The 14,539-nt window shown below is 34.1% G+C and overlaps 1 protein-coding gene across 2 annotated transcripts in view; it reads right to left on the reverse strand.

Moving 5' to 3' along the window:
* Nucleotides 1-14,539, reverse strand: part of LOC148949227 (protein Aster-B-like) — a 239,676-nt gene that overhangs the window by 12,384 nt on the left and 212,753 nt on the right. For both annotated transcript variants that reach the window (XM_089093279.1, XM_089093280.1), the window contains 2 exons: nucleotides 14,206-14,373; nucleotides 6,776-6,986 (listed from right to left, as the gene is read on the reverse strand). In XM_089093279.1, coding sequence (XP_088949405.1) covers nucleotides 6,776-6,986; nucleotides 14,206-14,373 — 379 coding nt within the window. The remainder of the gene's footprint in view (nucleotides 1-6,775; nucleotides 6,987-14,205; nucleotides 14,374-14,539) is intronic.

The following is a 14,539-nucleotide window of genomic DNA, read 5'->3' on the forward strand; positions in this document are numbered from 1 at the left end:
CTTTGTAGATATTGTTTGTTTGATATTTTTCCACTTATTTCTCATCAACAGTTTGTTCGTAATGTCAAACCAACAAAAGCGAAATAAATAAAATATTGTCACATTCTTGACCTGATGAAACAATTTCCGCTAAAATTTCAATATAATTACTAGATTAGTATATTAGGTACTTACGTGTTATAGCGACCACACTTTATTCTTCATCTGTAATGAAATCAGTTCTTTGTCTTCACTCGGAGATAATCAGCTTAGCCTGAGCGAGAGAAAAAATTTTGGGCGTATATTTTAACTAAATATTTAATATATAGAGGCGGCTAATCTAGGTATTAAATATAATGTGTTCTGGCCGTCCTGCTTCCCATAATTCTGTGTTGTATTTTCCATATTTTTTTTTTTTTTTTTTTTACTAAAGTATAATATTTTCATTAACATTTTGGTATATCTCAAAATTATTAACCTAACTTCAATTCTTTGGTGTGGTCGCTATAACATGTAAGCACCAAATATTATTTGACTATATTCCAATATAGCCTATGTGGGTAACAATGGAAGGAAGCATGCAACTCTGATTAATAGAAAATTACTGCAAATATGAATCAATAATTACCTTGTTCCATTTTTTTTTTTTGTATATCCTAGAACTATACCGGCAACCAACTGAGGGTGGGGGGATTGCTAAAAAAAAGCTAACATGTTAGGTGGAAAAATACATTTTGTAGTACTACTGTTATTTTATTAAGATGTTTCCATGAGATTTGACCAATAACATTGACCGCAGCCCCCCCCCACTCCATTAAAAAGTCGTTCCGGAGGTTTGCGATTCGGGGGGAAAATTTATTACAGCACCCCTCCCGACTCAATATAAGCGAAAAAAGCTAAATCAAAATCAGATCAAACTAATGTTTGCTCTGTGACTACGGTACTTGTGTCTTATAGCCACCACACTCAAGAAGTGAAGTTGGGTTAATCATAATGAAATGCACCAAAATATGATGTAAATATAATAGTTTAGTAACAAAATTATGGCGACTACAACAATAAATTATGGGAGGGACCGCCCAGACCGCATTACATAAAATACGACCTAAATTAACAAAAATACCAACTAAATATTTAATTAAAATATAGCTACAATGGCGTTTCCCACCGAGCTGAAGATAATATTGTCAAACAGTTCGTAGCAACAAACTGCAAGTGTGGAGCGACCCAGCTCAATAGTAACTGAAACTCGGAAAAACGGAAATTTCATACCAATAGGTACATTAAAAGAATAAGATTTTAATGCTGATTTCAAATACATAAGTTTCATCAAGTTTAGTCCAACACATCAAAAGTTACGCGCCTGATAAAATTTCCCTCGTTTTCGAAAAAAGGGAGAAACACCCCGTGGAAGCTATAGAACCTTAATGAAAATCCCACCATCAGATGCAGCGTTTCAAAGAACCCTAGTGTATAGGTTTCAAGCTCCTACCTGCAAAAATGTGGAATTTTGTATTTTTTGCCAGAAGAAAGATCACGGTTGCGTGTTTATTTTTTTGTTTTTTTTCCCCAGGGGTGATGTTTTTTTTTCCAGGGGTGATAGTTTCCCACCGAACTGAAACTAATATTGTCAAACTGTTCGTGGTAACGAACTGCAAGTAAGGAGTGACCCGGCTCAATATTAACCGAAACTCTAAAAAACGGAATTTTTATACCAATAGATACATAAAAAAAAAAAAATCAGATTTTAATGCTGATTTCAAATATAAAAGTTTCATCAAGTTTAATCCTACCCATCAATAGTTACTGGCCTATGAAAATTTCCTGATTTTCGAAAAAAGGAGAAACAACCCCTTAACGTCATAGAATTCTAATGAAAATCACACCATCAATTTCAGCGTATCAGAGAACCCTGTTGTAGAGGTTTCAAGCTCCTATCTGCAAAAAATGTAGAGTTTTGTATTTTTTGCCATAAGAAAGATCACGGATGTGTGTTTGTTTTTTCTTTTCCCCGTGGGTGATCGTATCGACCCAGTGGTCCTAGAATATCGTGGAAGGGCTCATTGAAGCGGAAATTAAAAGTTCTAGTGCCCTTTTCAAGTGACCAAAAGAAATGGAGGGCAACTAGGCCCCGTCGGACGCTCATTTTTTCCCATGGTCACCCCATCAAAATTTTGAGACAGCCATTTTGTTCTGCATGGTCGAAAATATAGTACCTATGTCTTTTAGGATAACTTAATCCCCCAAAGTTCCCAGGGGAGGGCTAAAATTAATGGACTTTACCCATTGTTTACACATAGTATTGTTTATTGGGAAATATACATACGTTTTCAGGGGGGATTTTTTTGTGGTAGTGGGGGGTATCAGGGGTAATTTGGAAGGATCTTTTCATGGGGGAAGGGACATTGCTATGAAGGGGGTGCCGGATTTTACAGCATTGTTTAAAAAAACAATCAGAAATTAAATTAAAAAAAAAAGTTTTTCAACTGAAAGTAAGGAGCAACATGAAGTTACCTAGTATCACAGCTGGACAATCTGTTAACTCAAAATATATTTTCATACTAGATTATTATTGGTCTTAAGTATCTAGTATGGACTTTCGATTCCAACCCCTTTGATAGCCAGTGCCGTCCTTTGGGGGTGGCAAGTGGTGCTACCGCACTGGGCCTCGCGCTAACAGGGCCAAATATGTTATGAATTACAATCACATGAGTGATTTTGTGACTTCATGAGGGGACTCACAGAAAAAACCGTGGAATGTACGACTTGAGTTCCCAAATTTGCACTCCCCCTTTATATTAAGCGGGGCCAGTGGTTTTAAAACTGTCAAAACCCTCCTTTGTTAGACACCCTTTTGGCCCTAAACCACAACTTTCCTGCTGAACCCTAGGAATCACATTGGTAACAGTCCCGCTAGAGGCTACATTATTATTGCTCCCGCTATATTACGACCATAACGTAAGGCCCCACGTAGTGCCGGCTGCACAAGGCCTTGCGCACCAGTAAGGCCGCGTCTCCCAATACCCCAGTTGTATATCTGATTTCAGTGAACTTTATGAAAAAAAAGGGGTGATTTTGTAGAAAAAAATCTTTAAGTTTGAATCCTATTTAAATCCTCTACATGCTATGCTTCAGTCTAGTATCAGGTTATTTGATAATGCTATCGGAATCGAGTCAGACTTCAAATTTAAATTTATTTAGCTTTTGTATTTAGTTCTGAAAATGCTGAGTTTATGCGATTCCCATAGCTTTACGACACAATTTTACACATTATATTATCAATTTTTGATACTTTTTTTAAGGTAATTTTGTAATCCCTCTCTCCCTTTTTCTCTCTCTCCCATAGAGAAGCTCGATATCTTGGGTCTAGAAATAGTACTACTGTCTACGCTTAGTGTCTCCAAAGGAGGTAATCTTGTGGGGAAACTTCTCAACGTTAGGAATCATTTTAGGTTTTTTCTTCTAAAATATGAGTTAGAAGCTAAAATTACAAAAAACCACGATACTTGTCTATTATATAAAACACACTCGAGAATTGAAATTTGGTGACTGCTTGAAATAAAACAAAATATGATGAAAATACAATGCTTTAGTAACAAAACCTAACAAAACCTAACCTAACCAAAATACCAACTAAATATTAAACTATAATAAAAGCTATTATTTGGTTTCTCAACAAGCCGAAGATTATTGTCTGGTATAGACAGCGTGAAAAACCGGGTAATCGCAACACAATTTCTTGAGTGTGTTTTATATTTTAGACAAGTACCAAAACCATATATAATTGACTAGGGCGCATTCAAGATTGTTGTTTGGGGGGCTGAAATATTTTTTGGAGGAGGGGAGTTACAAAAACTTTCAAATTGATTTTGTAAAAATTGTTGTTACATTTTTGCGAGTAAGCCAAAACAAATTGGCCGAAGGAGGGGTAAAAACCCGGTAAATCTCCCCACTTGGATGCGGCCTCGATCATTAATAAAACTTTGCTTTTTAGTCAACAAACGTGACATTGATGCAGCCCTGGCATAAAATGTCGCAATATCGTCTATGCTTGTCTCCTTAGGAAGTAAACAAGTTTTTACGATACAAAGGTGGATTTTGCCTTTTCAAAAATAATTTCAGATTGAAAAAAAATATTCTGCCACTGAAATACGTGTGGTCAAGCCCTCTTTACCACATTGCTTGGGATCAGTACTTCTAAATCTAGATATTAGGTTTCTGCTTCTGAAATACGAGTTTGACGCTAAAATAAAGAAAAACCACATACGATTTACAATGGTGCATCCAGGATTGTTGTTAGGGGGGGGGGGGGGGGGATGAGAGTATTTTTCGGGGGGGGGGGGTGTGGGAGGAGTTACAAAAAATGAGTATATAAAATTTTTGTTACTTTTTTGCGAGTAGGACAAAAATTTAAGGGGGGCAGAGATTCAAACGCTGTAATTCCCCCCGCTTGGATACGTCCTTGGTCATTAATGAAATTCAGTTTTTTTGTTGACAAACGTGACTTTGATGCGTCCCAGGCATAACATGTCGAAATATCGTCTATACTTTTCTTCTTATGAAGTAAACAAGTTTTTACGATACAAAGGTGATTTTTGCATTTTTGAAAATGATTTGAGATGAATAAAAAAATTCTCCCACTGAAACGACATACGGTCAATCCCTCTTTGACACATTGTTTGAGGTCTGCACTTCTAAATCTAGATATTTCTAAAAAGCAATGATCTGTTTCTGGCGTTCTGGTACGAATGTTTCAACAAATACTTTTTTTTGCAATAAGAAACCTATCACCCCCAAAAAAGCTAGGCAACAATATGGTACTAGCTTAACTGATGGGGAAAACAACCTAGTGGTTATTGACTTAAAAATAGCATTTCAAATTTCAATTACATTCGTTCTGGTACGTGTGTAAATAAAATATTTCATGTTACAAAAGGAAACGATTTTCGAATTGCAGAAAAATGTTTTCTTCGGTTAAAAACTCGAGAGAGAAAAAACGGGTTAGTAATTTTCTGTTATAGCAGCCCGACTCAAGAAGTAAAGCTAGGCAGTTCCTAAGAAAAAAAAAAACGGGATGAAAATATAATGCTTTAGAAACAAATTTGGCTAAATGTTTACACACTAGGGGGTGGGGTTAAAATATAGCGGGTCTGCATGCAAAATTTATTACCTTCAATTAATCTGCATATTATGAAATAAGAATTGTTTTCTAATTTCATATTATCCAAATACTTTAGCCCCCCCCCGAAAATGCATATATATAGCCCAAATTACATAACTCTAATGTATTCTGTCACCTGCCATTTTTTTTTCATTTAGTCTAAGCTAATTATCTTTTAATACATATACAAGAATAACCGGTTCTAGGTTTGTCCTCGAATTTTACACAGCGTAATTCTTGAGTGGGATCAAACTTTATTTAAATTAAACCCATTTTTATCTTTTTCATTTTTGTAAATGAAAAGGCAGTGTGGTCTAAGAAATAATTTTCTTTCTTTAGAAAGAAATTTTTTGATCACCCCGGAGATGGCTAGCCTACTCGAGTCAACTATATCGCGCAAGCATCCGCGACGGGGAAAAACTGGCAATTTGATTTTAAAATAAGCATTTCATATTTACAGCTAAATAAGTAAAAAATACCAGGTACTAGAAACTCCTGATCCTTCATTTCTTTCTTTTTTTCAATCTTACTTCAAAATATACCTTATCCAAAAGTCGTCGGCTCCTTATATCGTAGTCAAATCTCCGCTAAAATTTCGTACTTTGGCGAAATGTCAAGTCTAGATGTTAAACGAGAATGAATTTCATTGGTTGGCATGGGTTCGCCCTATATCTTACTTTTGGCCAATAAACTGTACCGGGTGAAACCTATAGAACATGATGAAAGTTGCAAATAGCGCCACCATAGCGGAAAAATATGAATGGGCCCGAATCCAAACGTAAACGTTAATACACCTTAATTGTAAATCAAAATATTACAGTCTTTGATACACAACTACTAAAAAATTCCATAAGCTAGAGAAATTCATAAATTTTGTCTTGATTATGGGCCTCAGATATCAGCTCAGGGATTTGAACCAATCACCAGTTTTGGCGACGAATCATATACGGTAATAACCTCAAGACCGCAGTTTGCCCTCCCAGCTGAAATTTAGTTTCTTCCAAAATCTTGTCAAAACTAAGATAAACCTGCAAAATTCAAGCATCAACAGAAACAGATTAGTTTTTGAAGTACATATTTACCTTTATAATACTATAAAGTACCTTTGTAGTACTAAATAGTACCTTTATGGTACCAAATGGTTTATTTTTAATTTTTTTTACTGTCATTTTCACTTGATTTGGGAAAATTGGCTCCAACTTTGGCCCCCCTCCTCAGGATTTTGACGAAATTACGCCACTAAAGGAGAGGGAGCAGATCCCGTGGGGAGGGAGGGAGTATATAAAAAGTATGTATATAATTATGAGCACACCACTAATAGTGTTCAGTATTAAAAAAAAACTTTTGCACATATATGCCATAAAAAGCTTATTCTTAACCTTTTCAGTACTCAAATAACTTGGCTTAATTTTTACTGATGTGATGCTGCTTGTGTATCTACTTATGTACTCTCCCTGTATATTATTTACCACGCAATACCAAAAAAAAATTGTTCACCATTAACTCAGTCTTCTTAGGAAATTATTTAATTTATCGTATTTTTGAAAGATATGTATAAAATTTCAATAAATAGTGCTATTAAAACTGATTCTTTTTTCTTTCTTTTTTTTTAAAGCAAAAAACTATAAAACTTACCTTGAACTAAATGAGACCTTTTCCTGTTGTTCTGCAATCTTAGAGACGGTCACTTCCAAATTTCCAATCCTTCGGAAAAGGAGGACATTCATTAAAACTACAATTATCAAAACCACAGCCAATATCTTATACGCCATCTCTTCCCAAGAAGACTTTGATCTGGGTGATTTGACATTCTCCAAATAAGTTGTTATGGGACCATCAGCCGTTACTAAAAAAAGAGAGGGGAGTACGACGAAGAAGGGAAAAAAGTAGAAACTAAGGAGCAAAAAACAAGCAAGAAATGCGCCAATAATAACATGTATAGCTCCTATTGTTGTGTTACAATAGGAGCTATACAATAACAATTTTTTATTGTTGTGTTGCAGAGAAACAAGGGAAACAAGCAGAAGGGAAAAAAGAGAAAAACGTAGAAACAAAGGAGCAAAAAAGACAAAAAAAAACAAGCAAAGCGTTAATAATAAATTGTATAGCTCCTATTGTTGTGTTGCAGAGCGACAAGGGAAAAAAAGCATAAGGGAAAGAAGGAAAAAAAAAGAAACTAAGGAACAAAAAAAAAGAAGAAGCAATGCTCCAATAATAAATTGTGTAAGTCCTACTGTTGTGTTGCAGAGCAACAATACTACTTTTTGTTTCTCACAAACAGTAGTCAGTAGCTTGGTAAGAGTAAGAGATGGAAATTCAAAATTACTTTTCTTGCAGAGGACTTGGAACTGAGATGACCAGCACCTCTAAACTTTTCACAATTTCAAGTAACTTTCCAGAAAAAACTGAAAGCCTCAAAACCCAATTATATATTAAATAGAGAAAACTGCCTTAGCTAAGAAATCCTGCAGCGTCCTTTCGCGTTGAACACACATTTATCTTTTAGAGATCTAGAGATCACCATATGGAAAATAAGGACGATGAAAAACCAATTAGTCTAGTCATTGGGAATCTTCCCTGTTGGACCATAAATTCTAGAGTATGTCATGAACAGCTCCCCGTAACACTTTTAAGATATTTCTTAGGGGTTGAGCACCCCTATTTTTATGGGTTATTATTTCTTATACCTGAAGCATTTTAAAGCTCAATATTATTTCTTGTTATTTCCTTTTATTGTTTTTATTTGATTTTTTATTGTTATACTCGTTTTATATTTTTTTTACTTTCTCTTTTCTTGTGTTGTTAGATTTCGATGTTTAGTCTTAAATTAATGACCGAATTTATTTCTCGTGTATTAGTATTATTAGTGTCTTTATTTAAGTGTGTTAGTTCATAGTGTATTATTCAATTTAAAAAAAGCTTTTTTTCGAATATTCAACTCTTCTCAAAATTATACATAATGTTTAGCTTGATCTGTTTACAGGATTCCAAATTCCAATATTGTTGATAAGTACGTCCCATTCCCTCTAAGGTTGGTATTTAAATAGCCCTAAGGTCACTCGAAGATCCAACCAAACAGCAAAAGTTTTTTCCCATTCTGATTTCTATCTCGCTCTGATATTTTATTCCAGCCAAAAGACGAGAACATGAATGTCCCTAGGTTTCTTGTTTTTGATAGATATGGGCTGTTTAGATCAGCTTCGTTAGTTTTTGGATCTTCCCTCACAACTGAGTTATCTTTCTTTTAATCTAATACTCGAGTGTCAAGAAGTAGTATCAATTTGCTCACGTTAGTTTAATATAAAAATAAGCCAATTATATAAAATGATATACGGTATAAACGAGACGTATTAGATTGATTCACTGTTTTGTTAATTTGTTTGGTGGAGTTTTTAAAAAACGGTCCCAAAATATAAATACTTTAAATAATGAGCCTTTGGTAATAAAACATTTGTTTTATATATTTATCATGGATAGAAAATGAGATCTTAGAAACGTATTTGGCAACCATGAGAAAAGAATTTCTAGTTTCTATTAACTACATTGTCAAATCCAAGAGAACATGGAAGAATCACGTTAGAACTGGACATTAACTAACTAAAGTTAAAACTGAGTATATTCACAATAAAAACATACATGCTCTACAAATGATCATTTTTTGCTTTAATGACTTCTTTAAAACAGATCAGTAGTTCAGAAGCTACATATTGTAAAAATTAGATATATTTCATTGGAATATTGCCAAAAAGTCAATATATGTCTCACATAAAAATATGCCAATAAAGTAAATAAAAAAGGCTACACATAAAAAAATTCAAAATTCCAAGAAGAGACATAAAACAACAGCATTCCTGACAGTAAAATTTATGGCAATAGCTTAATCGGATAAAAAAATATTTTCAAATATATTTCTGCAAAAGTCGGATGCTAAGAAAAGATTTTGCGAATATAACAATGACTTAATCGGATAAAACATCTTTTCATAAATATCTCTGAAAAAGTTGGATGATTAGAAAGATTAGAAATTATTTTTTACTTAGTAAACTGGTCAATAGACAGAACTTCAGCTTAAATTTTCAGTGATACCAATTGAGCCTTTCAGATACTCAAAGGTAATAAGTCCACTATTTACCTTTTTATTTATTCTACTGCTGAATTATTTGATCAACCCTTGGCTTTTAACTGTTATTGAGACTTTACGGCTTTGATTTTTCGTTGCTTAAGCCAACAACTAAACATTCAAAACTAGAAACATGAAGTTCCGCATAAACAACCACTAGAGAATCAGTATGGAAATAGGCTATCTAAAACTATGCAAAAATGTAATTGAAAACCAAGAAACCGAGCATTTGACTTGGAGCAAGATCACGCCATAACCATTGCATTACATGCTCAATTACCCACTGTTTACCCAGCACTATATGCATGTTCCGTTTGGAATTTCACTCTAACAAAAGAAGAAAGTAATAAAATTGAATGAGTTAAGAAGAGATCGTACAAATCGTCTACGCATGTTCCCCGTTGCCTTAGTCTTTTTTTAGAATATTTGAAATTGACCCCTTTATTTTCCATTGTAAAAACTGTGCCTGAAATTTGGCTCAACTTTCCTCCTCCATCCTATCCACAAAAACTTCCTGCTGCCTTCCTTTGTCCCTCTTAAATCCCGACTTCCCAGAAAAGCGACAGAGAAAGTTCTAAAACTGGCACTGGTTGACTCCAGGTCTCCATGTCCTCCTTTCACTGGCTCAAGTCCAACTATTCCTCCCAATAACTCCTTCCCCCTTATTTCTTCCTCTGATGTTATAAATAAAATCCTAAAGCTAAGAAAATCAAGTACTTACCCCTTGAACATTCCAATTGACTTCATTAAAGCCTTTTTAGACAAAATTGCTGAGCCTTTATCAAATATTTTCAACCATATCACAAAATTTGGTAAATTCCCAAGTTGCTGGAAACAAGGTTTAATAACACCTGTCCCAAAACATGCACCAGTCTGACTTTTTCCAACGTTCGCCCCATTACACTCACTTGAGTTTTTTCCAAACTTTATGAAGGTTTCCTCTGTGACTGGCTTAAAGATAAAATTTGTCCATGTATTGACATCCGGCAGTTTGCTAATTTAAGAAAAACTTCCACCGCCCATTACCTTGTGCACTTAATACATACACTCGTAAGTAACCTTGATAAGCCAAATGTTTGGCTGAACCTTGTCTTAGTTGATTTCCAAAAAGCTTTAGACCTGGTTGACCACACTACCCTAATTCGTTCACTACTGGTTAACCTTGAACTTGATCCTCTGTTAGTAAATACAAAATATTTTCTCTAGCCCCCTCCCTATATATTTTGGAATTCCTCAAGGAACTTTATTGGGACCACTTTTATTTCTAGTTATGATTAACGGTATCGGCAAGGATTTCCCCCCAAGGTGGAAATACGTGGATGATTTGTCGATCCTTGAAGTATATCACAGGAATATTAAAAGTTACCCCCTTGAAATCCTAACCCATGTTCGGATGAAGCTAAGAACCTAAATGTAAAAGTAAATTCTACTCAATCAAATGCAATAACGATAAATTTCTTGAAATCCACTCCCGCTTTCCTTAACCCTATCCCACCCGAAACGCTTGTGAAACATGTTAAACTCCTTGGTGTCGCAATTTCAAATAACCTTAAGTAGGACATGCATGTTTCAAATATTGTTAAACAAGCAAATGTTTCATTATCTATGTTAAAAATTTTAAATAAATTTAATTGCCCTAAGATACATTCTCTCCGTGTTTATTTATCATTTATGAGACAAAAGTTACACACACAAAGAGAGCAAAATTCCATACTCATTCCTCTTTAAATCCGCACGTATTACCACGCTAAAACAAAGGAGAGAACAAATTTGTTTGCGTTTTGCTAAATCTGCAATATCTAATCCTCTTACTGAGGACATCTCGCTTCCTTGGCAATTCCAACGTATTCACCGATCCAGAGACCGTTACTGAGAGGTTTCGAAAAAGTTCCATCCCCTCTATTCTGGAGCGCGTAAATAATTCCTGAACTATATCCTCCACCAAAATTAAGTCCTCCGTCCCTTATTTTAGTTCTTGGTGTATACCCACAATAATCTTGCGTCATTTTTTTCTCTTTATCTTTGGTCACTTTTATTTTGCCCTCTTATGATATTTATTTATGCTATATCTCATTTTTGACCCTTAATTTTAAATCCTTTGACTTTTAATAGTAATCCTTTCTTTAACTATAAATATTTCATTTTGACAGTTAATTTGACTTGATTTTAAGTGTTTTTTTTATTATAGCGTATTTAACTTTGAATACAAATTGGGCAATGTTTTTCTTCTTTACTGTGATTTTGTTTTATCCCCCACCCTTTCTGTTTCTGTTTTTTCCATTATTAGCTCAAAGTTCATTTTAGTTCTTGGACTTGGATTTTTTTTGTTAAATTTTTATTGACCATTTTTATGCTTGATTGGTGTTTCTTTACTTGCTGTATTATTTGTTTCTTTGTTTTGCTTTTTCTGTCCTTTTAGTTTTAGTTCTTTTAGTTTTTTCTGTTCTCTTTGTTCTTTTGTGCGAATTCGGCTCTATTACAGCTTGTGATAGCCTTTTAGAAATAAATATTATCTTGCCTTACTCGTAATTGGTGCGTTTTGACAAACGTGCTCGTAAATTTTGTGCTCGCTGACAAATTTTTCTTTTGGCGACCATTTTTTAATTATTCTAGTACTTTATTTTATTTTACAACTAATTGATTAACTAAAAGATACCATGCTTGGACCACGCATATGAGAGTGTATCTTGTTTACAATAAATGATTTGATAAGCTTCAGTTCACCACGACTGATTTGAACAACGAGGAGATTCAGTTTCAAAATACTAGAAGGTAATCACGTCAAGACAGTTTAAATTCTTGCGACGTTTTTTTGGCTAGTTCTAAACATTTTTGCTTCCGGACCAAGACCACATGTCTAAAATGGTAAAAAGATTTTTATTAGGGGTCATCACAGAGCCGAAAGTGCATTTTTTTACCACCGTTTTCCAGGGAGGAGGGTGCAACTTCTGCCCAATCTCAAACGCCCCGTAGTTTAAAAAGTACTTGGGATCATCCCTTTGTTTGAAGACGCATAAGAAAAAAAATTAAACATTTCCTCAGAGATAATTCCTTTCTCAGATACAAAGCCACCCTTTGTAATGAATGGCACTTTATCTATTTACAAATACATAAACGAGGTCACATTTATCTTGCATCAATAGTTCTTTTTTATAATTGCTTTTTTCCATTGTAGTAATTGTATTTTGTAGCTGTTACCCTAGTTTTACTACGCATTTCTTGGCAAAGTCATTGAACAAAAACAGATTTTTTACTTAGTAAAATTTTTTTTACCAACTTTTTCACTCATCAAAACAATTCTTTTTTCTATCATAATTATAGTGATAAAAAGGCAAAATAAAGAAAAATCCGTCAAACATGGTTATATACTTCAGGTATGCGCATAAAGCACGCTAAAGAATTTAGGGCTGAAAAAAATGAGTGTAGTTTTTATTGTCGGTTTCAATATAGAGTAAAAAGCATAATATTTAACATTTAAGTAGAAGGCGCAAGAATGGGGAATTATTTTTTCATTTTCATCATAATAAAAACACTTATTCCCATCCCAAAATTTTTTACCTCAAAATGTTGGTAAATCAGTCACTCAATTGTGGCAACTTTTACCACAGCAACCAAAAATTAGAACCCGAGTCCTAAAATTGGTCTCAATCAGAGACCCTTATCACTCTCTAAATTCACAAAGTGTAAAGATTTTCAAACAGAGGTCTTTATTCTATAAAGTTCAGGAAAGGTCTGACCATTTCATACAAACAAAAATTCATTCAAAACGAAACTAGCTAATATCTTGTCTCTCCGCTAAAACAGGTAATTAGCCTTCTTCGATTCTCACACGATTACAAACTACAATCTCGGAAAATAAGTATCACGATGTGAAAAAAAAAAATGATAAACCCTCACATCAATCAATTAATTTATTGCCAAATATATAAAAACACGATTCAGATTTATGGCCCCACAAAAAAAATTATATGGCCTGGTATACGTAGGGGAAGTATCTATACAACTACATTAACACATACACCACCCACAACAAAAATTTCCACACCGGCCTAGAGACATCCATGCCATCTTAAGAACAATTATTATTTAAAGTTATATTAAACTAAAAAATTATAATTATTTCATCGAAGTATTAAAAATTATGGTTTAATTATTTGAAGGTACCAAACGATTGCCATCCTCGAGCTGACTAAGGTAGGGTATTCCACGATATCAAAAAGAATTTCCAGATGGTTAAAAAGTTCGTAATGATGTCAGGACTAAAGCAAAACATTGCATGACGCTTTTCGTATCATGAATTCACGCAAACTAAAGTTCTTTCTTAAAATATACTTCCAATTACTATACAATTTATATATAATAAATATAAAATAAATAATATAAAATATACTATACAATTTACTCTGAGAAAAAACGTTCTGAATTTCCTCAATATCCAGGCCAGCAAATCTTACGATATAACGCACATTTAGGTGTAAAAAGAAAAATTAATTGATAAAAACCAAATTATTCGCCTAATTTAGAAAATTATATTTTCTCTTAAAAAACTAACGGTTTTCTGACATTTTTCAGTGACTAAGCAATAAAATATACATATTTAGCCAGAATGTTTAAAATGATTAGTTTATAATATACTCCAATTTTAATTTTATCTTAAATTTCGTCAAAAGATTGAATATTAATTAAGCAATAACATTTTCAGATAGGACGAAAACATGCTCCCAATATAGGAGTGGCAGGAGAGGGGTGAATCTGTGTAAGGATCCCCCCAAGAAATTTTGAGAGAAACCCATGAGACATGAGAAGATCTGTATATTCAGAACTGGAAATACACATTTTACACAGGAGCAGTCCTTCCACGCCAGAAAAATCACATAATATCAGCTATCCTTCCTAGAATAACACTTTTTTAAACACAATATAATTTGTGATTTAAAAACCTTACCTTTTCTTTTATGGGCGGGAGTAGGCTTATTGCTATCACCGTCATTACTTGACGTTGGGTTCCCTCCTGCTAAAATAATAGAGGGAGGAGCTGTGAAAGGTTCCATGTCTCCTCTTGAATGTGTCCTTACTCGTCTCTGCCTTTGAACAGCGCTCCGTCTTGCTTTACCTAAAATTAACCACCATATTCAAATACTGCACCATACTTTACTGACATAAGGATTCACATCCGTCAAAAAAAGAAGTCAGGGGGTTTCCTTTTATGAGGAGGGGGGATGGATGGCCTGAATTCTATGAATTTAAAATATTCACAAAACCAACGATTACGTGCTCTA

This window comes from Artemia sp. Qi Xiang Cuo, chromosome 8, assembly GCF_049724085.1.
Source record: "Artemia sp. Qi Xiang Cuo chromosome 8, ASM4972408v1, whole genome shotgun sequence".
Lineage (NCBI taxonomy): Eukaryota > Metazoa > Arthropoda > Branchiopoda > Anostraca > Artemiidae > Artemia > Artemia sp. Qi Xiang Cuo.